General features: G+C 50.3%; 1 protein-coding gene across 1 annotated transcript in view; it reads left to right on the forward strand.

Annotated features, from left to right (window-relative positions):
• The first annotated feature begins 12,803 nt into the window (after positions 1–12,803).
• USP31 (ubiquitin specific peptidase 31) overlaps positions 12,804–25,956 on the forward strand; it is a 70,799-nt gene continuing 57,646 nt past the window's right edge. The window contains exon 1 of the mRNA XM_075899943.2: positions 12,804–13,492. Coding sequence (XP_075756058.2) covers positions 12,989–13,492 — 504 coding nt within the window. The 5' untranslated portion in view covers positions 12,804–12,988. The remainder of the gene's footprint in view (positions 13,493–25,956) is intronic.

Here is a 25,956-nt window from a genome sequence, read left to right on the forward strand (position 1 = left end):
TTTTAAAAAAGCCGGAAAAGAGCGTCTAGACTGGCCCCGATCCTCCGGAAAAAGTGCCCTTTTCCGGAGGGTCTTATTCCTACTTCAAAGGGCACTTTTTCCGGAGGATCGGGGCCAGTCTAGACGCTCTTTTCCGGCTTTTTTAAAAGCCGGAAAAAAGCGGCGGACATTTTTATTTAAATGCCGCGGGGGATATTTAAATCCCCCGCGGATTTCCCTACGACGACTCGTGAAATTTACATGCCCCTTCCGGAAGAGGGGCCAGTGTAGACGTAGCCACAGTTTTTCTCTCTCTACACACTCTCTCTCACACACAGTTTATACACACACATACACACATATACATAAGGCAGTTTATGTAAAAGAAGTAAATATACACACACACTAGAAGATTTATCCAGCCTTGCTCGGGTTCTTAACTCAATTTTTGTTTCTCTTCCTTTCAATCATTGCTCGGGAGTGGGGAGGAGGGGCTGGAGAAGAGGGGTTCGGGGTTCAGGCTGCTCCAGGGAGAGAGGACAGTCCCAGCCCTCTCTCTCTGTAGCAGGTTGGGGCCAGGTGAGAGGTGCCTCTCTGTGACCGCTGCAGCTCCAGCAGGCACTGCCAGGGACGGGTACATGTCTCCCAGCTGGGGCAGGTCCAGGTTCATCTGCCCCTTGCATTTCCCTCACTTCATGGTGAAGGGGAATTGTCAGCAATGTTCCTGTAGGAATGGGGGAAGAGAGCCGCAACCCCTCCCTCCCCCGCTCTCTCTAAGGGGCATCTCAGGGTGGGAGGCTCAAGGCTCGGGGCAGTCCCGGACAGGGCAGAGGGGCGTGCCCCCAACCAGCCCCTTTCATCTGACTGCCAGAGGTGACAGGAAGCGGGTGGGTTGTGGCAAAAGCTGGCAGGGAGCTATTCAAAGAGCTAGCAGGGACCCTGCTTGCAATAGGAGAGTACTTGCAAGGAATGGGAAGTTCCTTTCACCCCTGCTGGCTGGTGACTGTCTCTTTTCTGTTTGGTTTTACATGTCCCCTAATGCATCAGGGAGGGGAGCACACAACCAAACCTTGACCTTGATTTAAGTTATTAAGAGGAAACTGCCTACCAGATTTGTTGGTCCTAGCTCTTACCATTTAGGAGTTCTTGGACAAACGGACAGACTTGCTCCCCCACAGACGGGGGTATGTCTACACTGCATTTCTCTGTCAAGAGAGGAATGCACATGCAGACAAACAAAATTGCAAATGAAGCGCGGATTTGAATTTCCCGTGCTTCATTTGCATAATCGCGTCTGGGCGCTATTTCAGAATACCCTATTTTGAAAAAAGCAATGCTGCCTAGATGCAGTTATTTCAAAAGAAACCCCGTCTTTTGAAATTACCCTTACTCCTTATAAAATGAGGTTTAACAGTAATTTTGAAAGAAGGGTTTTCTTTCAAAATAACCGCATCTAGACAGCGGAAGGGTTTTCTTTAGAAATAACTGCGTCTAGACAGCGTTTCTTTTTTCAAAATAGGGTATTTTGAAATAGCGCCCGGAGGCAATAATGCAAATGAAGCATGGGAAATTCAAAGCCGCGCTTCATTTGCAATTTCACTCAGCTGCATTTGCATTCCTCTCTCGAAAGAGGAATGCAGTGTACACGAACCCACACATACTAATTATATAACTTAAAACTCAGAGGTTTCTGATATTGTTCCTTGTCTTGCTGTTCTTCAGGGTGGGAAGCTGCTTGATACCAATTGTATTTCTCTGATGATGCTATTTTTCTGGGGATTTTCTTCTCTTCCAGCAGCTCATTGTAGAATGCAGTACAACCTAAACTTAACTTGCCCACCCAGAGACAGCCTTCATGGTGGAGACATTCAGATGTGATTTTTCAGAAGGCCACACATTATTTCTAATTGAAAAGACACCTTAAACAGGTGCTGTAGTAACAGGCTGATACAGAACCAATTACACAGCCTTGGCTAGATCAGTCTATTATCCTGCAATATGGTCCACCTCTCAAAAAATCTTCTGCCACATTTTGGTGACAGGCGTTCTCTGATGATTCCAGTCTGAAAAACAACAAAAGAAAATTGATTTTGTAAAGAGACAATTCTCATCCAACATATTTAAAATGCGAATGCTGGTGTGGTATGCAGTGAGGCTGGCTTGCATTTGCTTCTACTGTGATATATTCCTCAGCAGACCCCACTCAAACTTTTCAGTGCACTCAAAGGCAGGTTTCCAGAGTAGGACAGGAATGTTGTGTAAAAATTGTCAACTGCATTGTAAAACTTTTTCTTTTGTCTGCCTGCATTCTACAAGAGTATGCAGAAGGTTCTTCGCTCTGTTGTGACAAGTCTTTCTTCAAGCCTCTCTAATAAGTTAGTGTGCAGAGAATGTATTTGCTGTGTAACTTTTGTCACTGACAAATTGTTTTCCTCTACCATCGCCGATATGTTTTCAGAACATGACAGTTTGCTGACAAAGAGAAGCCACAGCTGAGTGGCAGGATCATCAAAGAACCATTAGCAGTGCTGGCAATTATCTTGAAAAAGAAAATATGCTCTGAACACATCAAAAAATCAACAAAATCCTGTGCATTGTTGGCTGCAAAGAGAGGAATCATAGAATCATCTAATCCTAGGGGTGGCAGAGACCTCAGGAGGTCACTGAGTCCAGCCCCCTGCCCAGAGCAGGACCAACCCCAACCCCAACTCAATCATCCCAGCCAGGGCTTTGTCAAACAGGGATTTAAAAACCTCTAGGGATGGAGAGTCCACTCTAGAATCACATGCTGCCTTGCTCTAATAGTTTGGTATATTTTATTGCAACACATCGACAGAAGTCTTTCAGCTCTTCAACATGCACATGTAGATATGAAAATATTTGTAAGCCTTTTACAGCAAAGCACTCCACATCTAAAGAAGAAAGCTGGCTGCAGTTTGGAGGCAGTTATTCACAAAATGTGCACTGCCCCCAATACTGCCGATCTCTTTTCCTGAGATGGCCTGGAACTTTCACTACAAATGGTTTTTCCCCACAATGTTTGGTATTCCTAAAGTTAATATTGGAGTTGTCAGCTCTAATTTCAACAATCTTGTCAGTAAGAAAGTACTTCTCAATTACTTGCTGAATGAATGCACGCTGTGAATTGGATGTTTCCCTGAACAGAGATGAAAAGTCAATTTTTGTGCACACTCCACTCAGTGGGAGAAAACACCCTATAAGAACAGGAAGTAGTTTTTGCTCCTTTTTCTTTGACACACATCCACACTCTGAGGGTGTGTCTAGACTGCAGGTATAAAATTATGCCTGCGTCTACAATACCGCCAAGTTGTGTCGACAGTAAGTCGACAGAATGCGGCAGATTTGTTGACGGCAGTAAGCCTCATTCTACAAGGAATAACACCTTTTGTCGACAGAGTTCTGTTGACAAAAGGCACTATTGCATCCACACTGTGCTTTTTCAAAAGAGAGCATCTAGACTCTCTGTTGAATAAGTGGCTTGCTTTGTCGACAGAACTGGCTGTAGTCTAGATGCTTGCTTTGTCAACAAAAGCCTGTAGTCTAGGCGTACCCTGACACTGTGTCTAGAGTGGCAAGTTTTTCCGCAAAATCATCTGCTTTTGTGGAAAAACTTGCCAGCTGTCTACACTGGCCGCTTGAATTTCCCCAAGAACACTGACGATCTCATGTAAGATCATCAGTGTTCTTGTGGAAATACTGTGCTGCTCCCATTCGGGCAAAAGCCCTCTTGCGCAGATCATTTGCGCAAGAGGGCCAGTGTAAACAGCACAGTACTGTTTTCTGCAAAAAAGCCCCGATCGCGAAAATGGTGATCGGGGCTTTTTTGCGGAAAAGCGCATCTAGATTGGCCACAGACACTTTTCTGCAAAAAGTGTTTTTGCGGAAAAGCGTCCTGCCAATCTAGACGCACTTTTCCGAAAATGCTTATAACGGAAAAGTTTTCCGTTAAAAGCATTTCTGGAAAATCATGCCAGTGTAGACGTAGCCTGAGAGTAACAGAAGAACACTTGTCCAACTCAATCTGCATTTCTTCAATGGGCAAAGGGACTAAGATACTATACACAACAGACTCAGATTTTGTTTGAACAGATGAAAGGTTAGTTCAGTTTCCTAATTAACTGTGATGTACAGTCACTCGACCAGGAACTATGTCCATGTTGCACTGAATGGTAAGCAAACACTTCCTCAGTGGCAAAAGCTTTTTCAGCTTCTTGTCCTGCCACAGATAAAACCCTGAAACACCTGGTGCTAAACACCTCTTTTATCAGCATCTTTGTGTTTCTTGCTTTGACGATGGTGGGCTATATGATTTCAGCCACTGCGGGCAATAGAGAAATGTGCTACACAAGTCTCACATACAACTTTGCTATTGTCCAATGTTGCCGTGTCTTTCTTTTTTAAACAACATGACCAGTTTTTGGAGGTTTTCATTAAAATTCCATGGATGTTTCCTTGACATTTTTATAGCAAAAAATGACAATACACAAACTATGGATTCTTCTAAGGGCATAGGTCTGCGTAAGCCCCTCCTCCCTCCAAAAAAAGAGAACAGAAGCACCAGCTGGCAAAAGCATGTGAATAGCGGCAGCACTGCCCTCACAGCTGGCAATGGAGAGCATCAGCTCCTTGCTGGGAAGCTCTGCCTAGGGAAGCACTGAAGTCAGGAGGCTAGCGTGTTGTATTGCCATCCTCACTTAGCATGTGTGGGATTGAATGGTCTATGCTTCTTGTAGCAGTTTTTTGGATACATTGTGTCAGTCTGCCTCTGGCTGGGAGCCTGCTTCTGACAGCCCCTGTTTTTGCTGAACTAGTTCCTTGCTAAAGTTACTCTCCAAGTTAAGAGGTATACCCCAGAGGTCAGTAAGCCAGACTTTGATACTGGGCAAATTGGTTGAAACCATAGTAAAGAACAATAGCATCAAACACATAGATAAACATAATTTGTTGGGGAAGAGTGGCATGGTTTCTGTAAAGGGAAATCCTGCCTCATCAGTCAACAAATATGTGGTCCACAACTTCCTTCTGGAGAGAGACTGTGTGTCACATTATTGGATTATGAGGGGAGCAGCCAGGTCACTGCTGCACCCATGGGGGGGCAGGTATTCGCCCCAAGAGTGGTACAAAAGGGGCCATGTGAGGGATCAAACAAAAGCTTACTTTCTTCTGATTCTGTATCTGCTCTTCATATATCTGTATTATGTCTGTGTGTGGAGATAGGAATCTGTAAGCTGTATGGAGACTGGAAGTCTCTCTGAATGTGCTTGAGCATTGGGCAAAGTTCGGCCTATGGACATGCTAATTAGCGAGACCCTGTGGGACAATTGCACTCAATAGGCCAAGGACACACATCAAGAATGAGGGCTGACACCTAATGGCTGGACAGCTCGTGGCTGGAGGTAGGGGTCCTTGACTGCTGGATGCGGTTCCCACCAGACCCACTAACAGTTCCCCAAAAGAGTCCCAGTCCTGACCTAAAATAATCAGAAGTTTCAGGGGGTAGCCAAGTTAGTCTGTACAGGAAAAAACAACCAATGGTCTGGTAGCACTTTATAGACTAACAAAACACGTAGATGGGATCATGGGCTTTCGTGGGCACAGCCCACCTTTTCAGGTGACCGAAGTTTTAAAATAACCAGGTAGGTCAGTGTCAAGGCCAGACTGACCATCAGGAGCACTTTGTGTTTCTACTGTTAAAGTCACTTCCATGCAGGGGTAGTTCCCATTCCTGCACTGTAACACAGTGCCCCAAGTTGGGCTAGGACTAGGAACTACTGTACTTTGAGGCAGGGTCTGGGTATACCCTGAACCGACTATTCCCATCACTTTTCTCCCATTTGCCTGCAGTGGGATGGTCAGTTTTGCTGGGTCCCCAGGGCATTCTCATACTTGCACAGTCCAGATCTTCCCACAGCTACATTCCACGTATGGGCTGTCCCTGGATCAGTGCCCACATGGGAGACACCAGTCCTGCTCTTGGGTGCTGCATGGGGTTTGCTGCCAGGGTACCTGGGTGGTTGGGCAGCAACAGGCCTCCCTGAGTTCTGGGCCAAGCAAGGGTCCTGGCCAGGCCACTGATGAGGCTGTGGTCTCTTGAGCTATGGGGCAAGTAACCCACTCTGGGCTCTGGATTGGGGAGCCCTGGCACCTCTGGATCCTCTAGAGTTCTGGTAGGGGAGGCAGAGGCCAACATTCCTCATGATTTGGAGGTTCCTGGGTGGTTTCATGCTTCAGGAGCACAGGGCTCTTGGTTCCAGCCAACCCCAAAGGATTTGTCATCCTGGGGAACTTGTTGGCTAGGTTTTCTCCATGAGCTGAATGGCGTCCATCATGGTGTCAGGGGGATGCCACAACACCCTCTCTTCTCCCCAGTGGCAGGATATGGACAAACTGCTTTAGTAGGACCCATTAGCGAAATGTATCCCCATCTTTGTTCTTGGTTTGAGCCATCTCTAGCATGAGCCAGGCAGCTTCTGGGCAACCAGGCAGTGTCGGGCTCCCAGCGGGTACCACTGCCTTGGCAGTGCTGCTGGAACTGTTCCTCTGAGATATCTAAGGCATTGAGGATCACTGCCTTGACTTGGCATGGTCCTGGTAGCGGCGGGTTTAAAGTGCATACTATGCGGTTTGTGTTACTCTGGTTAAATACTCTGGGCCACTAGGCTACCATGGCCACCAGCTCAAAACTCCCTAAGAAAGCCTCAGGATCACCATCAGGCCCCGTTTTGGTAGGCAGCATAGGGGCGGGGTTAGGTAGCCCTGCTGGGGCCACAGACTGCAAAATGGAGGCCACCTGTTGGACCAGCTGCTGCTGAGCTGTCAGTTCACAAATTAGCTGCTGCTGCTACATGGCCGTTTGCTGCAGGAGTTACTGTTGTTGGTGAGTGTTTTGCTCGGGAACCCATTTCAACAGCTGTTCTATCTCCATTTGAAGGCTTGGCCCAGGACTGCTTTTCTCTTTTGTTGTTGTTGGGGTTTTATTTGTTTGGTTTGTTTTTTTTCTGCTTTAACTCCCTTCAGCAGGGATTAGGTTGATGCCCACATTCTCCACCATTGCCATAGGACCTTCAGTGGTTGGGCAGCCTAGTAGCTATATCGTTGATTAGTGTGTGTATGTGTGTGTGTAAACTTCCCTCCTTTTCCCTCATGTCCTGGCTCAGAGTCCTTGGTTGCTCGCATCCTTACACAGGGGAGATGAATCTTGCTCCTTACTGTGGTGCTCAGGATTTAGTTGGCTGAGCTGCTCCTTATGTAAATTCTTTAAATTAGGGGTGTGGCCTTTTTAGTCCAGTTTCCCCAGTTGGGGCTTGTTGGCAGACTCTCCTTGGCAGGGAAAGACTTTACTTGCTTCTAGTGTCTGTGCCTTTAAACAGACACACAAAGAGCTCCTGCCTCTTTGCCAGTCAGCCCTGGACTGAGCCTGGTTCCCCGTTTTTGTCCCCCTTCTAGGCCTGGAATTGGCTGCAGGTATAAGGAGGCAAGGCTAGCTGAGATCACTTCCAATCTTCTGCAGAGAGACCAGAAGACTGGAAAAGGGCAAATCTAGTGCCCATCTATAAAAAGGGAAATAAGAACAACCCAGGGAACTACAGATCAGTCAGTTTAACTTCTGTGCCAGGGAAGATAATGGAGCAAATAATTAAGGAATTCATCTACAAATATCTGGAAGATATTAAGGTGATAGCCAGAATGAATTTGTAAAGAGCAAATCTTGTCAAACCAGTCAGATAGCTTTCTTTGATAGGATAACAAGTGTTGTGGATAAGGGGGAGGTGGTGGATGAGGTATAGCTAGACTTTAATAAGGCATTTGATATGTCCTTGCATAACCTTCTTATCAATAAACTAGGGAAATACAACCTAGATGGGGCTACTATAATGCGGGTGCATAACTGGCTGGATAATTGTTCTCAGAGAGTCATGATCAATGGTTCACAGTCATGTTGAAAGGGCATAACAAATGGGGTTCTGCAGTGATTAGTTTTTGGACTTGGTCTCTTCAATATCTTCATCAGCAATTTAGATATTGGCATAAGGAGTATGATTATTAAGTCTGCAGATGACATCAAGCTTTGGAGGTGTTGCAAGTGCTTTGGAGGATAGGGTCATAATTCAAAATGATCTGGACAAATTGAAGAAATGGTCTGAAGTTTAATAAGGACAAATGCAAAGTACTCCACTTAGGAAGGAACAATCAGTTTCACACACAGAGAATGGGAAGCGACTGTCTAGGAAGGAGGACTGCAGAAAGGGATCTAGGGGTCATAGTGGACCACAAGTTAAATATGAATCACCAGTGTGACACTGTTGCAAAAAAAGCAAATATGATTCTGGGATGCATTAACAGAAGTATTGTGAGCAAGACACAAGATGTCATTTTTCCACTCTACTCTGTGCTGGGTAGGCTTCGTTTGGAGTATTGTGTCCAGTTCTGGGCACCACATTTCAAGAAAGATGTGGATAAATTGGAGAAGATCCAGAGAAGAGCAACAAAGATGATCAAAGGTCTAGAAAACATGATGGCTGTGTCTAGACTGGCTGTTTTTTCTGGAAAATCAGCCACTTTTCCGGAAAAACTTGCCAGCTGTCTACACTGGCCGCTTGAATTTCCGCAAAAGCACTGACTTCCTACTGTAAGAAGGCTAGCCAGAGGGAGAACTTTTAACCAGTATGGGTGGGGCCTTAATTGGAGCAAGTTATTTGGAGCCAGGTGACCACATTAGCCAGGAGTAGCCTTTGTTTTGGATTATTCAGGGATCAGAAACCTGTTTTTCCAGGGGCCAGTATATCAGCCTTAGATTACTCTACTGTACTCCACTGGCCTGAGTCTGTCACCCTTCCTAAGTGGAGTACTTTGCACTTGTCCTTATTGAATCTTATCCTATTTATTTCAGGCATTTTCTCCAGTTCATTAAGATCATTTTGAATTCTTATCTTGCTTCCAAAGTGCTTGTAATCCCTTTTATTTTGGTATCACCAGAAGACTTTATGGCTACATCTACACTGGCATGATTTTCTGGAAATGCTTTTAACAGAAAAGTTTTCCGTTAAAAGCATTTTCGGAAAAGAGCATCTCGATTGGCACGGATGCTTTTCCACAAAAGCACTTTTTGCGGAAAAGCGTCCGTGCCAATCTAGACGTGCTTTTGCGCAAAAAAGCCCCGATCGCCATTTTTGCAATCAGGGCTTTTTTGCGCAAAACAGTACTGTGCTGACTACACTGGCCCTCTTGCGCAACTGATTTGCGCAAGAGGGCTTTTGCCCGAACGGGAGCAGCACAGTATTTCCGCAAGAACACTGATGATCTTACATGAGATCGTCAGTGTTCTTGTGGAAATTCAAGCGGCCAGTGTAGACAGCTGGCAAGTTTTTCTGCAAAAGCAGATGATTTTGCGGAAAAACCTACCAGTCTAGACACAGCCTATAAGTGTACTCTCTGTATGTCATTATCCAAATCATTGATGAAGATACTGAATAGAACCAGACCTAGCAGTGATTCCTGCAGGACACCACTCGATATGCTCATTCAGCTTTTTGTGACCCATTGATAAGTACTCTCTGAGCAGTTTTCAAACCAGGTGAGCACCCACTTTATAGTAAGGTTTTCTAGGCTATATTTCTCTAGGCATGGGACTGTGTGAGACAGTGCCAAAAACCTTGCTAATATTGAGCTATTTCATATGTACTGCTCTCCCCGTCCATAAGGCTTGTTACCGAGTCAAAGGATATTAGGTTGGTTTGACATGATTTGTTGTTGACAAATCCATGTTGATTGTTACTTATCATCTTATTTTGTTCTGGTGCTATGATGCAGTGGGGGAGGACAGTTATATAAGCTAATTAAAATGTGGTTCCCTGTAGCCTAGGGAAGGTTGCTACAGGTTAACAGCAGCACTTGTAGCCCTGTCAAAAACCTAGTAACTCTGCTTCCCCTTTCAAACTGACTGCGTGGAGTGAAGAAGAAGAGAGGACTGGCGCTTGGAAATGTGGTGCTGAAAGATCAGAGAATTGGAGGAAGGGAAACTTCCTCCACCAGCCTTGAGGACTGAGGGTAACTCTACGCGGGGTGGGGGAAGAGAGTAAGAAACCCACAGAAACTGAGAGGGGTTGGGGCTCAGACCTAGCTCACTTCCTCCCTCTCTCTTTCTCTCCCCCCCACCAGGGCACAAGCAGAGTGCACAATGCCAAGAATAAGAGTAAGGGGAGGCACCTTGACCCCTCGCCCCCAACCAAGGGGAAGCACAGGACCCACCACAGTAAACAGTGACAAATGGCCAACATTACAAATAGATAATTTGTTTGACCATCTTTCTAGGTACTGACGTTAAGATGACTGGCCCATATCTCCCTCTGTTGTCCTTAGTCTCCTTATTATAATTAGGTACTAATTTGCCGTTCCAGTCCTCAAGTATCTCTCCAGCCCTCCATGAGAACATAGTCTCTGATGAGAGATAGGGCAGTTGGTGACAAGCTGTGACAGAACATGGCCACTAGTGTCTGGGATTACCATCTTTGAAATGCAAAAAAACCCAGTAACCCCCTAACTCCTTACAAGGCAGGCTTGACACAACCCCAGCCACAAGGTGACTCTGCAACTTCCTTCAATAGCCACTTTTAGAGAGAATACATATACCTAACTTTGATAACAAACAGGCATTTATTTTATTAGAACATTTTGTCAGCTAGTCTTCGTAGTCTTTTTCATTTAGCTGGTTGTCACTGAATGTGTGAGTTCTTTTTCTCACACATTCAGATGGTGTAGAATCACTTGCACCATTGCCGTCATCTTCTATTTTTTTCCTGTGTCTTTTATATCTCCTTGCTCAGGTGACTCAAACCCTTTCTCATACACCTGTGCAATGCACTTGTGTATTGGTGGGCAAACAGTTGCTGTGTTTTCAACAGTTTTGATCTATCATCACTTACACTGTGGAAGTGGGAATGCTGCAGCATCTTTATCTGGACACATAAACTTTTGGGGGGCATGAATCAGCATTCACGTTACACTCCCTACCAATGAGCCAATCTGTGAACCAAATTTGGTAACTAACCCTGATCACATACTCCCTGAAGCTCATTGTGGTTATGCTAAAAAGAAGAAATGTTTAACATTAGATATCCCAGTATATTGTGGTAATGCAAATCTTTAGACCTGAAAACAAAACCCCTCTCACCAGAATACATTATTTTTCTGGCAACTGGAAAATTCCTTAAAAAATGGTCAGGCCAGTCAAATACCAGCTGGGAGATAACTTTACTGGTGACAGGTGGGTCAGTTAGTGACAGGCTGTGGCAGAACAGGGCTGCTGGTTAGAGAACGGGACAGTTGGAGGTGACACAGGACAGGCTGTTGGTGCCAGAACATGTTGCTGGTGAGAAGCAGGGCAGTTGATAGCAGAACAGGCCACGTGTGACAGGCAGGGAGGTCTGTTGGTGCCAGAACAGTCAGTTGGTGACAGGGGAGGCGTGGTTGATGGCAGAGAAGGCTGCTGATGACAGGTGGAGAGGTTGGTGCCAGGACAGGTTGTTGGTTCCAGGCTGGCAGGTAGTTGGTGACAGGACGAGCTGCTGGGGGAGTGGGAATTGGTGCCAGGAAACGCGGCTGGTGACACAACAGTCAGTTGGTGAGAGGGGTGGAGCGGTTGATGGCAGGACAGGCTGCTGGGGGTCGGAGCTGGTGACAGGTGAGGCGGTTGGTGACAGGACAGGCCGTTGGGGGGAGGGGCTGGTGACTGGTGAGGCGGTTGGTGACAGGACAGGCCGTGGGGGGGGGGCTGGTGACAGGACAGGCCCCTGGGGGGGTGACAGGCGAGGCGGTTGGTGACTTGGGGGGGGGCTGGTGACAGGACAGGCCGTTGGGGGGGCTGGTGACAGGCGAGGCGGTTGGTGACAGGACAGGCCGTTGGGGGGGCTGGTGACAGGCGAGGCGGTTGGTGACAGGACAGGCCGCTGGGGGGGCTGGTGACAGGCGAGGCGGTTGGTGACAGGACAGGCCCCTGGGGGGGCTGGTGACAGGCGAGGCGGTTGGTGACAGGACAGGCCGCTGGGGGGGGGGGTGACAGGCGAGGCGGTTGGTGACAGGACAGGCCGTTGGGGGGGCTGGTGACAGGACAGGCCGTTGGGGGGGGGGGCTGATGACAGGACAGGCCCCTGGGGGGGTGACAGGCGAGGCGGTTGGTGACAGGACAGGCCCCTGTGGGGGGGTGACAGGCGAGGCGGTTGGTGACAGGACAGGCCGTTGGGGGGGAGGGGGCTGGTGACAGGCGAGGCGGTTGGTGACAGGACAGGCCGTTGGGGGGGAGGGGGCTGGTGACAGGCGAGGCGGTTGGTGACAGGACAGGCCCCTGGGGGGGTGACAGGCGAGGCGGTTGGTGACAGGACAGGCCGTTGGGGGGGGGGCTGGTGACAGGACAGGCCGTTGGGGGGGGGCTGGTGACAGGCGAGGCGGTTGGTGACAGGACAGGCCGTTGGGGGGGGGGGGCTGGTGACAGGACAGGCCGTTGGGGGGGGGCTGGTGACAGGACAGGCCCCTGGGGGGGTGACAGGCGAGGCGGTTGGTGACAGGACAGGCCGTTGGGGGGGGTGACAGGCGAGGCGGTTGGTGACAGGACAGGCCGTTGGGGGGGAGGGGGCTGGTGACAGGCGAGGCGGTTGGTGACAGGACAGGACCGAGCCCCCGGCCCAGTCGTGTCCGAGGAGGCGCGTGGCGCGGAGGGAGACGCAGGGCGAGGGGAGGGGCCGAGAGGGAGAGGCGGGGCCCGCCCGACTAAAGATGGCGGCCAGCCCCGTGCCCGCCCGCCCGCACTCAACATGGCCGCGGCGGCCTCGCGGCGGGCACGTGACCCGGCCGGCTCCGCCCCCCGCCGCTCCATGGCGCCCCGCTGAAGCGCCCAGCGGCCCGGCCTGCAGCCCCGCGGGGGAGCCGGGCACGCGGCGGGCGGGGTGAGCGCCCCTGCAGCCCCGGCCGGGCATGCGCGGCGGGCCCGCGCGCCATGTCCAGGGCGAGCGGCCCCGGGCCGGCCGGCCCCGCCAAGGAGAAGCGCTCCTTCAGCAAGCGCCTGTTCCGGGGCCGCGCCGCGCCCGGCGGCTCCTCGGCCCGCTCGCTCGGCGGCTTCATGAGCCGCGTGCTCCGGACGCTCTCCACCCTGTCGCACTACGGCTCGGAGCCCGCGGCGCCCCGCCTGCCCCCGCCCGAGGCGGCCCGCGGCCTGGGCAGCTGCTTCGCCGCGCGGCCGCCGCGCAGCCCCGAGCCCGAGCCCGAGGCGCAGGAGCCGGTGCCCGGCGTGGCCGGGCTGAAGAACCACGGCAACACGTGCTTCATGAACGCCACGCTGCAGTGCCTCAGCAACACCGAGCTCTTCGCCGAGTACCTGGCGCTGGAGCACTACCGCGGCGCCGCGCCCGAGCCCCCGGCCGAGGTCACCGAGCAGCTGGCGCAGCTGGTGCGGGCGCTCTGGACGCTGGAGTACACGCCGCAGCACAGCCGCGACTTCAAGGTGAGGGGCTGGGCCCCGGCCGCGGGCCGGTCCCGATCCCGATCCCGGGGCCGCCCCCGCCTTTGCACCGTGAGCCTGCCCGAGGCGCCGCCTGCCGGCTCCGGGAGTGTCCTCCGAGCGCTGCCCGGCATGGGGCTTCGGGGGTAGCCGAGTCCCTCTGACAGAAAGAGGCAGCGCTCCGTAGACTAACGAAACATGCCCGTGGGCACGGCCCGCTGCTTCCCATGACGAGTTTTCATACCCCCTCCTCATAACTCCGCAGTAAATAGGAGAGGGGCAGGGAAAAGGAAGGGGCGTGTGAGACAGGACATCACGGAGTCTTTGGGGAGTGGGTACTTGAAGCTAAGCAGATCAAAGAAAAAGGTGCTAAGACGGGAAGGGTACCACTCACAGAGCTGTTAACCATTCCCAGAGAAGGTGCTATCCAGCGGGTTATCTATCTGTTCCCCTTAGAGCAGCTCCATGTAGCTTGTGTTTTCCGAGATGAAGGAGGCCAGGGAGAACTGTAGCAAATGCCTTACTAAGGTCTAGATCTATTACATCCTCTTTCCCCTCCTCATCCCAAGGCTTATTACCCTGTCAAAGCTATATGGTTTAGCAGCAGTTTGAATTGGCTCAGATTTGTTGTTCTAATTGCACACTTGTGCTGTGGTCCAACTATATTGTCAATTGTGTAATTGCTTTTTCACGAGTTAGCTTGACCCAGGATATGTGGAAATCTTTCACTGTTATGGTGACTAAAGGAAGAACTTGCAACTGTAAAAACTAGAGGAAAGTCAGGTTATACAAGGTCACACCGTAGTACATATGCTGACCTAATGTTTAGCTGTTCCATTGACAAGTGTGAGGGCTTTGGCATCCAATAGGGAGGTTGCTTTATTGCTTCTGTTAATTGTTGTTTTCAGGGGGAAGATGTGGGTCACTTGCTGAAGCATGTGCGCTGCGTCTAGACAGGCATGATTTTGCGGAAATACTTTTAATGGAAAAGTTTTTCCGTTAAAAGTGTTTCCGCAGAAGAGTGTCTAGATTGGCACGGATGCTTTTGCACAAAAAGTGCTTTTGCGCAAAAGCATCCGTGCCCAGTATAGACGCGCTTTTGTGCAAGAAAGCTCCGATGGCCATTTTAGCCATCAGGCTTTCTTGTGCAAAAAATTAAGGTCTGCACTGACCCTCTTGCGCAAGTATTCGTGTGCAAGAGGGCTTATCCCTGAGCAGGAGCGTCAAAGTATTTATGCAAGAAGCACTGAATTCTTACATTAAAGGTCTGTGTTCTTGCGCAAATTCAAGCGGCCAGTGTAAACAGCTGGCGAGTTTTTGCACAAAAGCAATCGCTTTTGCGCAAAATCTTGCCAGTCTAGATGCACCCAAGCAGTTTTATAAGGCCTGTTAACTTACATTGTATGTTGTCGGTTAACCCAGAGAATCTGTAGTGACTAATACCTATGGAGCTTGCTAAGTGACTCATTAATTCACTCATTGAACGTTGTTTCTCACAGTTCTGAATTAGCAGAGGTGCTAGCTGGCTGTACAGACAACAGGAGGTTGGAGTTTGTAAAGTTTCAAATGTCTGTAATGCAAAGTAAAAAAAAAAAAAAACCCTGATGAAATCTCTGTGAAGGTAAACTTGGCAGTGTTTGCAAAGACCTTGTTTCTTGTCTATGGAGAAGTTGCTTGATAATTTGGCTATGCTAGCAATACCTTGCGTACCATCTGAAACTAGTTCACTTTTAAGCTGGTTCCACCCTCTTTACCCACATCCAATATCAAGTGCCAGTGGCTAGCTTTGCCCTTGAGGGTAATTTGCCTGGCAACCTTTCTCCAAAAAAGTTTACAACTCATTAATAATACCAAACCAGACACTTAGTAAGATGACTATGTACCAGACTTTATTTTGGTAGTCTTTTCCTGGCTTAAACTTTATTCCAGAGTCCCTTGGAACAGGATTCAGGGATTCTGGACAAATCTGAAATATTTCTAGATGTGTCCCCCCAATGTTGCTAATTGGAAACTGTGCCTATGGTGGAACCAACTTGTGGTTGTGAGCAGAAGGTGTGCTTCAGTCTTCTGCTCTGGAAAGCTGAGCAATGAACAGTTTGTGTTGTATAGATAGTGCTCTTTCTCAATTAGCCTCTTGTAACCACTGCTTGCTTTTGCCTCAGGCTACACTTTTGCTTTGGCACTTCTGTTTCTGGTTGTGAAAATTCAGGATTGTTTTTAACTTGTGGTCTAATCATAAACATCTTGGGCCAGGTTACTTTGTGTTCCTAGGAAGCCTCTCACCTATGTTTTGTCTACACAAGAAGAAAAATTACCTGTATTACACCTGCCAGCACTAGTGAGAGCACTGGTGTAATCAGGGCAATATGACTGGACAGAGCAGGTTTGCACGACTGCCCTAGTAGCTGCCAAATGCAGTGGTTCTGTGGGCTGCATATGCAACTCTGTCATGTGGACTGCATCCATGCATTATATATATTAATGGCCCAGAGGATGTCACATGGGCTGCAGCTCTGTGCAGAGTGGGCCACAAGTGGCTGCAGCTGCTCTTGAGAGCCACTTCACTAATGTAACTGCACTGTTGCTGTAACCTAGCTTCAAATGTTTGTAGTCTAGCTGCAGAGTCTCTAGGTTGGACCTGGTGTTAGTGATTCAGTGGGCATGACTTCCTAGTGTGGTGCTGGGGAATACTGTATTGCTGCTGTCTTTCAGGAGGGATGCAAAGCATGGTTCTAATTTGAAACTTGCCTCTCCACAAGTGACCTTGGGGGATTCAACATTTGTATTTTAGCAGCTCTGGAGACCCAACTTAGCTGCTGAGTGTTTTCAAAAAAGGAAACTAGCATTTTACATGATAGTGCCACAAACTCTCAGGTATAACTCAAAGGAGGGTCTTTCCAGCTCCTGCATGTCACCAGTACTAAATATTCTATGGATCCGATTCTGTCCTTAGTAACTCCAGTATTTCATTATCAGTGTCTTATTAATATCTTCTGTTGCTTTGGTCAGAGGCTGAGAAGCCGCCACCTTGCTGTGCCAATGCTGTTTGGGCTACTCCGTGCCATTGTGTGAAAACCAAAACTTGTTTTTGTCACTCGAGAGCAGGCTGGCTCTGCACTTATTCAACAGCTCTGCTTTGTTTAGTAAGTAGGGATGTAAAAAGTCATTTACAAATGCAACTCTGTAACGGCCAGAACTCCTAGCGGTTACATGTGCTGCCCCCAGGGAGGCCTCCCCGGCAGTGGGACTGGCAGCTTTGCAGCGGGCTTGTGTAATCTGTGGTGGGGAGGACACAGGGGCTGCTCTAGCTGTCCAGAATAGCCCCTGCCAGCAGTGGGTCCTGTGGGGCTGGAGCAGCCCCCTCCTCCAGGGCCGGCAGGGAGCTGCTACAGCCCCTACAGGTTTTCTGGAACTGGTAAGCCGCCCCTGTTAATGGTTAACCATTTACATCCTTAAATTGGTAAGAGCCATTCTTACCGAGTCAGTTGTTTTTAAGAATAAATTCTTACACTCAAAGTTTCTCACTATTTGAAAATATCCAATTTCATTTTTTGCAAGAGTAGAGGAATTTAACCTCCACATCTCTGCCAGCCCCTGTTTTACCAGGGTGAGTTCTGCCTACTTAAACATTCTCTTCTGCTGTTTCAGTTTCTGCCCTAAGTTCTGCATAGTATTGGGCAGTTAAATAACTGTCATTTACTCCAGAAGTCAGGTCATTTCTGTGTTGGGGTGGGTGTGATTTTGTATCTGTAGTCTTTGGGAGGAAAGGTGGTGGATCAAGCTATGGTAGAGAGGTTATTCCTGGACTAACTTGACTCCTAGCATAGGGAGAGTACAGGTTGGACTTCCCTGGTCTGACACCCTCAGGACCTGTCTCCCACCAGGCCAGAGAGCCCCAGTTGACAGAGGTTCAACCTGTACTACTAAATTACCTTCTCTACTTCTGAGTGTCACACTTCTGGGCTCCCGTGGAGGCTTGAGAGAGAAACAGAATGAAGTCTCCACTAAACTAGGCCTGGCAGTCACTTATTGACAGACCTCAGAGGGGATGAACTCTCCATCCTTTATCCTTCATGATGGTTTTGTGTCCTTCCTTTCACTTTGCCTGTGAGCGATTGCCTAAACCCGTGGTTCCCAACATGGGCCATATGGCTCCTCAGGGGGCCACGCCTTACTTCTAGGGGGCCACATGGCAAGACAGAACATTAGGGAGCCACAGTAAGTTTCTGAGGGCTACCCAAACTTAACTGCCAGGCATATGAAGAATGAGGCTCAGAAGAAGGCAATGAGCAAAAAAAGGTTGAGACACACTGGCCTAAACCCACGGGCCATGAATCATGTTTTTTAAAAACCCGGAAAATCAGATTCAAACAGGGTTTGTGTAACATGCCTCTTTGGTAACTGCAGGGCTTGGTAGCGCAGGTTGGCCTTAGTTCTACAGTGAAAAGGTCACGTTTCTGTAGCTAGAATCAATATCCACCCTGCTCAGGTGTGCCTGAGACACCGTGTTTTGTGTGTGTCCCAGGGCTAGGGATGTGAGCACAGAACCTTGCAAACGGCTCAGCGATAAGCTTGGGCTTCTCTGTTAACGTTCAAGATTACACACGGCTCCTGCCCCATGCTGCTGCCTCTGTCACAGTTCCCCACATCCTAACATCCCTAGCCAGTCCTGGGTTTGTATCCTGGGCTCTGGTCATGGGGTCCACAGCTCATTATGCAGAGCACCTGAAAGTGCTTGTATCCGTGGCAGGCAACCTGCAGCCCCTGGGCCTCACCTGCAGCTGATTGGTGGTGGTCAGCTCTGGGAGGGAGCAGGGTCTATTTGAAGCCCGGGAGGGTCTATTTGAAGCCTTGTGGGAGGGACGACTGGACCTGTGTCCAATTAATTACTGTGGACAACTAATGACAAAAGGGGTAAGGGGTGCGGGCTAAAGGTTCATAACTAGGGAGCCGGATGGGGACACCGAGCAGAGAACCCCGGCCAGCGCCCACTGCTCCTCAGAGCTGTCGATGGAGCCGGTGGACGCCGCCCAGAGGAACTCTGCCTGGATTTGTAACACAAGGGAGGAGTGGAAATAGGCCCCACAGTCGCAGAGAACCCCCTCGTCCAACATCTCACTCCTGGGGTTGTAGATGGCGACCTTTGCTAGGGCCAGGAGCAGGCTGACGAGGAGGTCTCGCGACTCTGTGGGGCCACGGATGGGGTGTGCGTACAGGAAAAGGTGAGGGGAGAAGTGCAGCCAGAATCTCAATAAGAGGTTCTGGAGGAGCCGGAATAGGGGCTGTAACCTGGCGCATTCGAGGTAGGCGTGCGCCAGGTTCTCCCTCACGCCGCAAAAGGGACAGGCTTCCGGGATGGGGGTGAACCGCGCCAGGTACATGCCCGTGCTCACGGCCCCGTGAAGGAGCCGCCAACTAATGTCCCCGATGGACCGTGGAATTAAGGTGGAATACACACTGGCCCATCGGGGTCCCCACCCTCTATAGGTCTTAGATAGTCCCGCCACTTGGAATCGGGGCGGGACACGAGGGTGGGGAGATGCAGAGTGTGGAGCAGGAGTGTGTACAGCTGTTCCCTAGGCGCGGTCCGGAAACAGACCGGCTGCAGATTTTGCAGCCGGCTGGGAGTCCAGGGGTGGGGTTGGGAGGGAGCAGGGTGGATGGCATGTCAAGTGCTGGGATGGAGGGGGAGGAGCAGCTAAGTGCGGGGCTCTGGTGCCCAGTGCACAAGAGGCGCTTCGGGGAGGAGCAGACAGGCCGTAGGTGGAACCCCAGTGGGTCACAGGTTGCTGCGGCCACTGAGGAGGAGAAGAGCCTCTCGTGCAGTCCGCTCCCCGTTTTCGGTTGCCCGTCGCTGGCTTGGATGATCGTTGTTCCAGACCAATGCTGAGCCAGGTCTGCTGTGGGTAGATCTGCAACCAGGCCCAACTGGAGTTTGAGGAGGCTGCTGGTGTGTGCAGTGACCCTGGTCCGGAACGCTTGAGGGGAAGAACCTCATCAGACCACCTTGATGTCCATGGTGGAGTGGGCTGGGCTGCAGTGCCCCGAGTGACGGTAGAACTGTGGAATTCCCTCCCGGGATAGCTAGTCTCGGCGGGGCAGCCGTCTTAGTCTGTCACTAAATGAGCAGTCCCGTGGCACCTTAGAGCGGGGGTGGGAACCTTCTCTGGGTCGGCCGCTGACCCACAGAAAAATCATTCCGGGGCTGCACATGAGTGAGAAGCAAAAACAAACACCCACAAAACCTCTGCCGTGGCCCCTGTCTGAGGAGGAGAAAGGCGCTCCTTGCATTCCCCTCGCACACCAGCGCCTTGGGGCCAGGCTGGTAGGTTCATGCAGGCAGATGGCGGATTTGGGGAGGGCAGGGTCTGGAAGGGAGTTTGGTGGCAGGAGAGGGTATGGGGTGGGGGTCTCACTGAAAAGGCGAGAGGGGGAGAATGCAGCCAGATAGCTGCACATCAAAACCCTTGTGGCTGGCTGATTATTGTGCTCCCATCTGTGAATGGGGAATGAACACTGGTGCTGTTCTGGGTAGATGGGATTTGTGGTTCCTATGGCAACTATATGGCCTAGGAACTACAAGAGTAAAGGAAGAATATTGATTCACTTCTATATGGAGATGTTGAAAGCCCGCAAGTATTCAGTACCATGGAGGGGACAGGTCTCCCTCGGCCTGGCTTGTTTCCTGGCAATCCCAGTGAGGTGTTGCCAGTAACCGAGGCGTTGGAACGGGCTGGAGGAGACTGAGCCATGGAAGAGCAAGGAGCCCCAGACGCACAGCTCAGAGCTCGGGGAAATACCGATTGCGGGTCTGAGCTGCCAGCAGAAATATGCATGGGCATTAACAGCAGCGACCCTGCTGGTGACCTGGGGGGGAGCAGATGTCCCGGGTCTAATGCCAAGGGAGCTACAGACCTGCCAGCTTTCCGGCAGCACCTGTACACGGGCTGAAATTCTCATTCACACAGAATAAGATGGTTTGGGGCGTGCTGTGATGGGGGAGGGAGGCAAAGGAAAATTGTATCCCCCCCCCACATCTTCCCTCTGCTCCAGCCTCGCTCTCCTCAGCCCCTGAACACCCTCCCCCACAGCCTGATCCCCTGCATTGCCGCATCCTCCTCTGTGTGCCTCCTGCCCCCACATTCCTGTTCCCCTCAGTGCACACGCGGGCAGGGCAGCCCCCAGGAGCAGTGCTGCGGCGAGTTACTTGCCTGCCTGGCCCATCCCTTTGCACAGGGCTTGCCCCTTGTCTGCAGGCCATGGCTTCGGGGCTGGGCTGGGGCTGGGGCTGCCAGGGATGGCTCTCCCTGCCCCTGCACACACCCCACAGGGAGCAGCATGGCGCAGCCTAGACCCCTGTGCCCCATGTGTGACTAGCTGCCCAGCCCCAGGCCTGCCCCCTCCCAGAACAGGAAGCAGAGCCTGGAGTGGGGAGGGTGAGTTAACCCCTTAACTCCTGGGAACTGCACATCTAGTCTGGGCAGGGGCAGCCCTAGGGACATGGAGCTGTAGAAGCTATTTTATGATTAGCTAGAAGCCATCTTGTATAACAGAAACCATTTCAGCTTTTTGTCTTTGCACGTAGGCCAGAGTGAACTTTCTATCACCCCATGCGCCAGGCCAAGACAGATGTGCTATTGGAATGTGTTCATTGGGCTGGTTCAGAGAGGAGAGGTTCTCCCTCGTACCTGTCCGCCATCTTGTTAAGGCTTTGTTTTTCCTAGTTTAATTGATTATTTCTGTAACTGGATGCCCTGATGTCAGACTGTTTGGTTAAGGGTATAAAGATACTAGGATTGATTGTATTAGCAGCCTTACTGGGCCCGGCTTTGCTGGGACCACGTTTGGCTCACTTTGCTTTTATTGGCCAATAAAACTGTCTGTTTAGCCGCGTAAACTGAGTGAGGCGTTTGCTTCGACAGAGCCCAGGGCAGGGTCATGCCACTCGCTCCACTTGTCTGGCCCCTGCGCAGTCCCACGGCTCTCCCCCACCCTCCGAGTGACCACGAGGGTCGAGCTGCAGCACAGGTTCCCCTCTGTGGGAGAAGGGGGGGCTGTGCGTGAGCTGTGGACCCCCGGGAGGTGGCCATGTGCCACTAGTGGTCTGCGGACCGCACTTTGAGAACCACTGATCTAGACCATCCCTGATAGATGCCTAGCTAACCTGCTCCGGCGTTGGAGACTCCGCTACCTGTCCAGGAAGCTATTCCAGTGCTTAACCACCCTGGCAGCTGGGAACTTTCCTAGTGTCCAGCCTAAGCCTCCCTTGCTGCAGTTTAAGCCCATTGCTCCTTGTCCTGTCCTCAGATTGAGAACCCTTTGTCTTCCCCTCTTGTCTGCATTTCGAAGTGAGGCCTAGCTTTAGCTTGAGCTGACTCTGTATTAACTCTCTTATTGGCGGACACTGGCCTTCTGACACAGCTTCCTCTGCTCTTGAGTCTTTCCATGCGCTCTGGCTTTTTAGAAAAACAACTTGATGGCAGCACTCCTCTCCTCCAAGGTACTGCTGCTTGCCTCTTGCACGGTGGCCTCCCAGAACTCGCCGCTGCGGGGCGGCACCGGGGAAGGGAGTGAGCAGGGCTGGAGAGGAAAGACTGCCAGGGGATTCTGAGGAAGCTCTGTTGGATGCAGAGGTGGAGTGTGTCCCCCTCTCCGCTTTGGGCCTCTGCTTCCCATGTTCTTGCACAATGCAGCCACCAGCCTCTCCTGGCTGCTCAGCATCTTCTCTGCCCAAGGAGAGCAGCAGGTCTTGCTGCCTGTGTTTCCTCTCCCTCCTCTGTAGCAATGTGGAATTGGCTAAGTAGCGGTGCTGCAGACTTGCCACTTCTTTCTCCGAGTGGCTTTAGGACTCTGCCGAACATGGAACAGTCTTTGCCATGGAGGAGCGGGCTGCGATTTCCAAAGCTGCTTCAGCGAGCTCCGTATCCAATTTCCATGAAAGGCAGGGAGAATTAGGGTTTGATCATCCCACTTCCAACATGCTCCACTAATTAGTCTGCATGGGGCTCCTGTTCTCCTTGCCGATGGCGCTTCTCCTGGACACAGTACTGCCTAGTCTTGAGTGTTCTGGACTCTGCCCGGCAATGCAGGGCCTTAGCCACAGCCGCATTCCTTACTTGGCTAGGGCATGTCGACGGTGCTGCTCTGCTCTGCTCTGAGGTCTGGGTTCTTATCAGAGCTGATGGCGCCTTGCCCAGAGTGCTATACATTGATCCTTGTGCGATAGTGATAAACCAGCATCCATTCTGCTGTGTATAAGGTAGGCTACTTGGCATTCGTATATGACTTGTTTCCAGCTGCACATGGTTAATCTTGTGGTGGTGCTGACGCCCTAAACGAGGGTGTAGTCTTGGGTGCATTAGGAACACAACTACAGACAGCGCCGTGGAAGTGAGCGCACAAACGAGGGGTGCTAGCAGTTAGAGGTCAGAGTGAGTGGTGAGGAAGTAGAATATTCAGCACTCTACTGAATGTCACTGCTTCTGCTCTTTGAACATCCCACAGTGGGTGGCGTATTTCAGTTCCATTCTCCGCCTTTCCTAAGATTTGGCGCTTACAGAATCCAAGGCAATCATTGAGCTACACGGGGGCAGAAGCATCTCCATGCTTGGGGAGGGACGAATAGAAACACAGGAATCTTACAGCGAGGAGAGTTGCCCATAATCTCGAACAATCCTTGTGTGCCCTCCAGGGACAGCAACGCAGAATGTTCTGTAAACAAGGTAGTCGAAGTGTGTGCGGCATGAACAGGGACATCTCTGGCAATCTAGGGAAGGGGACGCTGCTGGTGTGACGGGGACGTTTCTTACCAGCTAGTCCACGCACGGTGCAGCATTATGTTTAGGTCAGGGTTTGTTGCATGGCCATTCCGTTCTGACAACAAAAATTACTCCATGACTCCAGGAGGGGGGACTGGACCCAAAGCCTGAGCCCAGTCCCCTCTGGTGAGGGGGGGCAGGAAAAACCAGAGCCCTGCCACCTTGGAGGAAGCCAGAGCCCAAAGGTTTCAGCCCCAGGTGTGTGGGGGACCCATTCAAACAGGGTGGTGGCCCACTTGGGGAGCCAGGATCCCAGCTTAGAACTGCTGGCATAGGGCCACCCTGGCCAAATCGAGGGATGAAGGAGTAAGTGGACCAGCAGAGGTGTTTGACTAGAACGCTATGGGCTGAGGCAGTGCTTTCCTAGGACCCCTGGCTTGTTTCCAGGCATCTGTTGCCTTCCCTTGCTGACCCCGTACACGCTTGCTCTGGGAAATCTTAAGAGTACAGTGGTGCTGGCTTGCATTTGTGTAAAGAAGAGCGAGCTCTGTTGCAACGGGCAGCTGGACCACTTCTTGCCTAAAGGCTGCTTTTAGTACCCGTAGGATTATATTTTCTCCAAACATTAACACCTGCGGCCGTCTCACCATTCCCTTCTAGAGGGACAGTGAAGCTGTTCCCTTGTCAATTGGATAAACATTGGACTCGGGTCACTCATCTGTTTAAATCTGCCTCTGGCCAGAGAGGTGACTCTTAATGAGTGCGTAAGCCCATGGCTATTGATACGACTTTCCCTGTGAGAGGTCTGAGGGCTTGATCTGGATCTGGCCCCCCGAGGCTCAGGGCTCTCTCCCAAGCACTGGGGAGGTGCACTGGCGCCCAGTTCCCTGCCCCAGGGCTGGAGTACACACAATCTGCTAGTGAAAGTGACTTGCTCCAGGGATATTGAAATAAATCCATAATCTGTCCTAACACCCCGGTTTGCAGACTAGCATTTATAATGAGGGTGCTTGCCACTAAGGGAGCCTGGTCAGGGACCCATTAGGAAATTTGGCCTTTAAGAATAATTAGTGGCATCTGATATGTGATGGTCCCTCCCACGCTTCATGAAATCAATTTATGAATATAATAAATATGCATAATTAAGATGCTTTGGAAAAAAATATACTTATCAATTTTAATGTTAAATTGGCTGGATCTGTAAATCCTGTTTTGGTGCATGTATTGCTCTTGTATGTAAAGTTAGAGAGATGGAGCATGAGTTTTCAGTGTGCAAATGAGAGCCATTAATGGTGCTCCCAAAGCCTTAATGATTGGGTGATCAACTTAACTTGTAAACAGCCTTTTTTGTCCTTAAAGTCTAAGCATTGGTTGGCCCTAGGAAGACATGAGACCATACCACCTGGTACTGAGATTCCATTTTGACTAAGAACAGTGAATCCTGTGGCACCTTAGAGACTGATTTCTGTAACAGTCTGAGGGGTAGCCATGTTATTCTGGAACAGGAAAAACTTAAACACCACATAGTCTGGTAGCACTTTAAAGACTAACAAAAGATGTAGATGGTGGTACGAGCTTTTGTGGGCACAGCCCACTTCAGATGAAAAACAAGTAGTTCTGTGGCACTTCAGAGACTTTATATATACACAGCGCTTTCTTTTGTAAAAAAAAAAAAAAGCCAGGGAAAAATTTGTCAAGCTGAAATGCAGTCGCGGCCCCTTTAATTGGCGCATGTTCCTAGCGGGCTTCCATCCGGTGCAGCGTGAGTGCTCCCAGGGCCAGCTGGGGGCTGTGCCACAGAAAAGCGGTGAGTGTTCCCTAAAAAAGATGATGGTACACACGAACCGTGTACCACCACAAAAAAAGCACTCGGGGTGTGTGCGCGCGCTTTATGGGCAAATCCGAGGAAGTGAGTTTGGCCCATGAAAGCTTATGAGCCTACAGATATTTTTGTTAGTCTCTAAGGTGCTACAGGACTACTGGGTTTCTTATTTCTGTAACTTCCTCTCCAATTAATCTGGTGAAGTGGGTTTTACCTGTGAATCCTGATGTCCTAAAGAGTCTGTAGCTGCAGAGACAATAAGGAATCCTATGGCACCTTAGAGACTAACATGACTATCCCTCTGAGACATTTTGACTGGGTAATTTTCCATGAAAGGGGGACTGGAAAACAAGGTTCCCACCCAGGGAAAAGTCTGTCTAAACAATGGGAAGCTGTCAGTCCCTTTTGTCATTGGCTGGCATGAGAACAAAGACAACTAGAAACCCAAATCAGAGTAAGAGATCATCTTGGGCTTGAGGGCTTGCCTGCCATAAGAACAGCTTTTAGGGTATAAAACTCTCTGCGATAAGTGTTAGTGTGTTAGAACTAGCTATGTGTTTTCTTTTCATTTTAATTTTGTAACTAACTCTGGTCTGTGGGCTTTTCACTTGCAACCACTTAACTTCTACTGTTTGCACTTGATAGTAAACACAATTGTGTTCTTGTTACCTGGGAGGAACAGCCAAGATGCATAGTCTTGCTTTGATAAGGAGGCTTACCTGAATGAGCTTTCATTGTCAGCTTTACCCAGAGATACTGATTATTTGGGGTTGGTTTACGGGATGCTGTGCCCTAGACTGCATTTTCCCAGAGCTGGAGTGGTTCAGTGTCTGCAATGCTCGTGTGGGTGGGGGTTCCTGACTCTGTGCCTTATCTAGGGATGTGAA

Source organism: Pelodiscus sinensis, chromosome 15 (genome assembly GCF_052426305.1).
Source record: "Pelodiscus sinensis isolate ZL-2025 chromosome 15, ASM5242630v1, whole genome shotgun sequence".
In the NCBI taxonomy this organism is placed as follows: Eukaryota; Metazoa; Chordata; order Testudines; family Trionychidae; genus Pelodiscus; species Pelodiscus sinensis.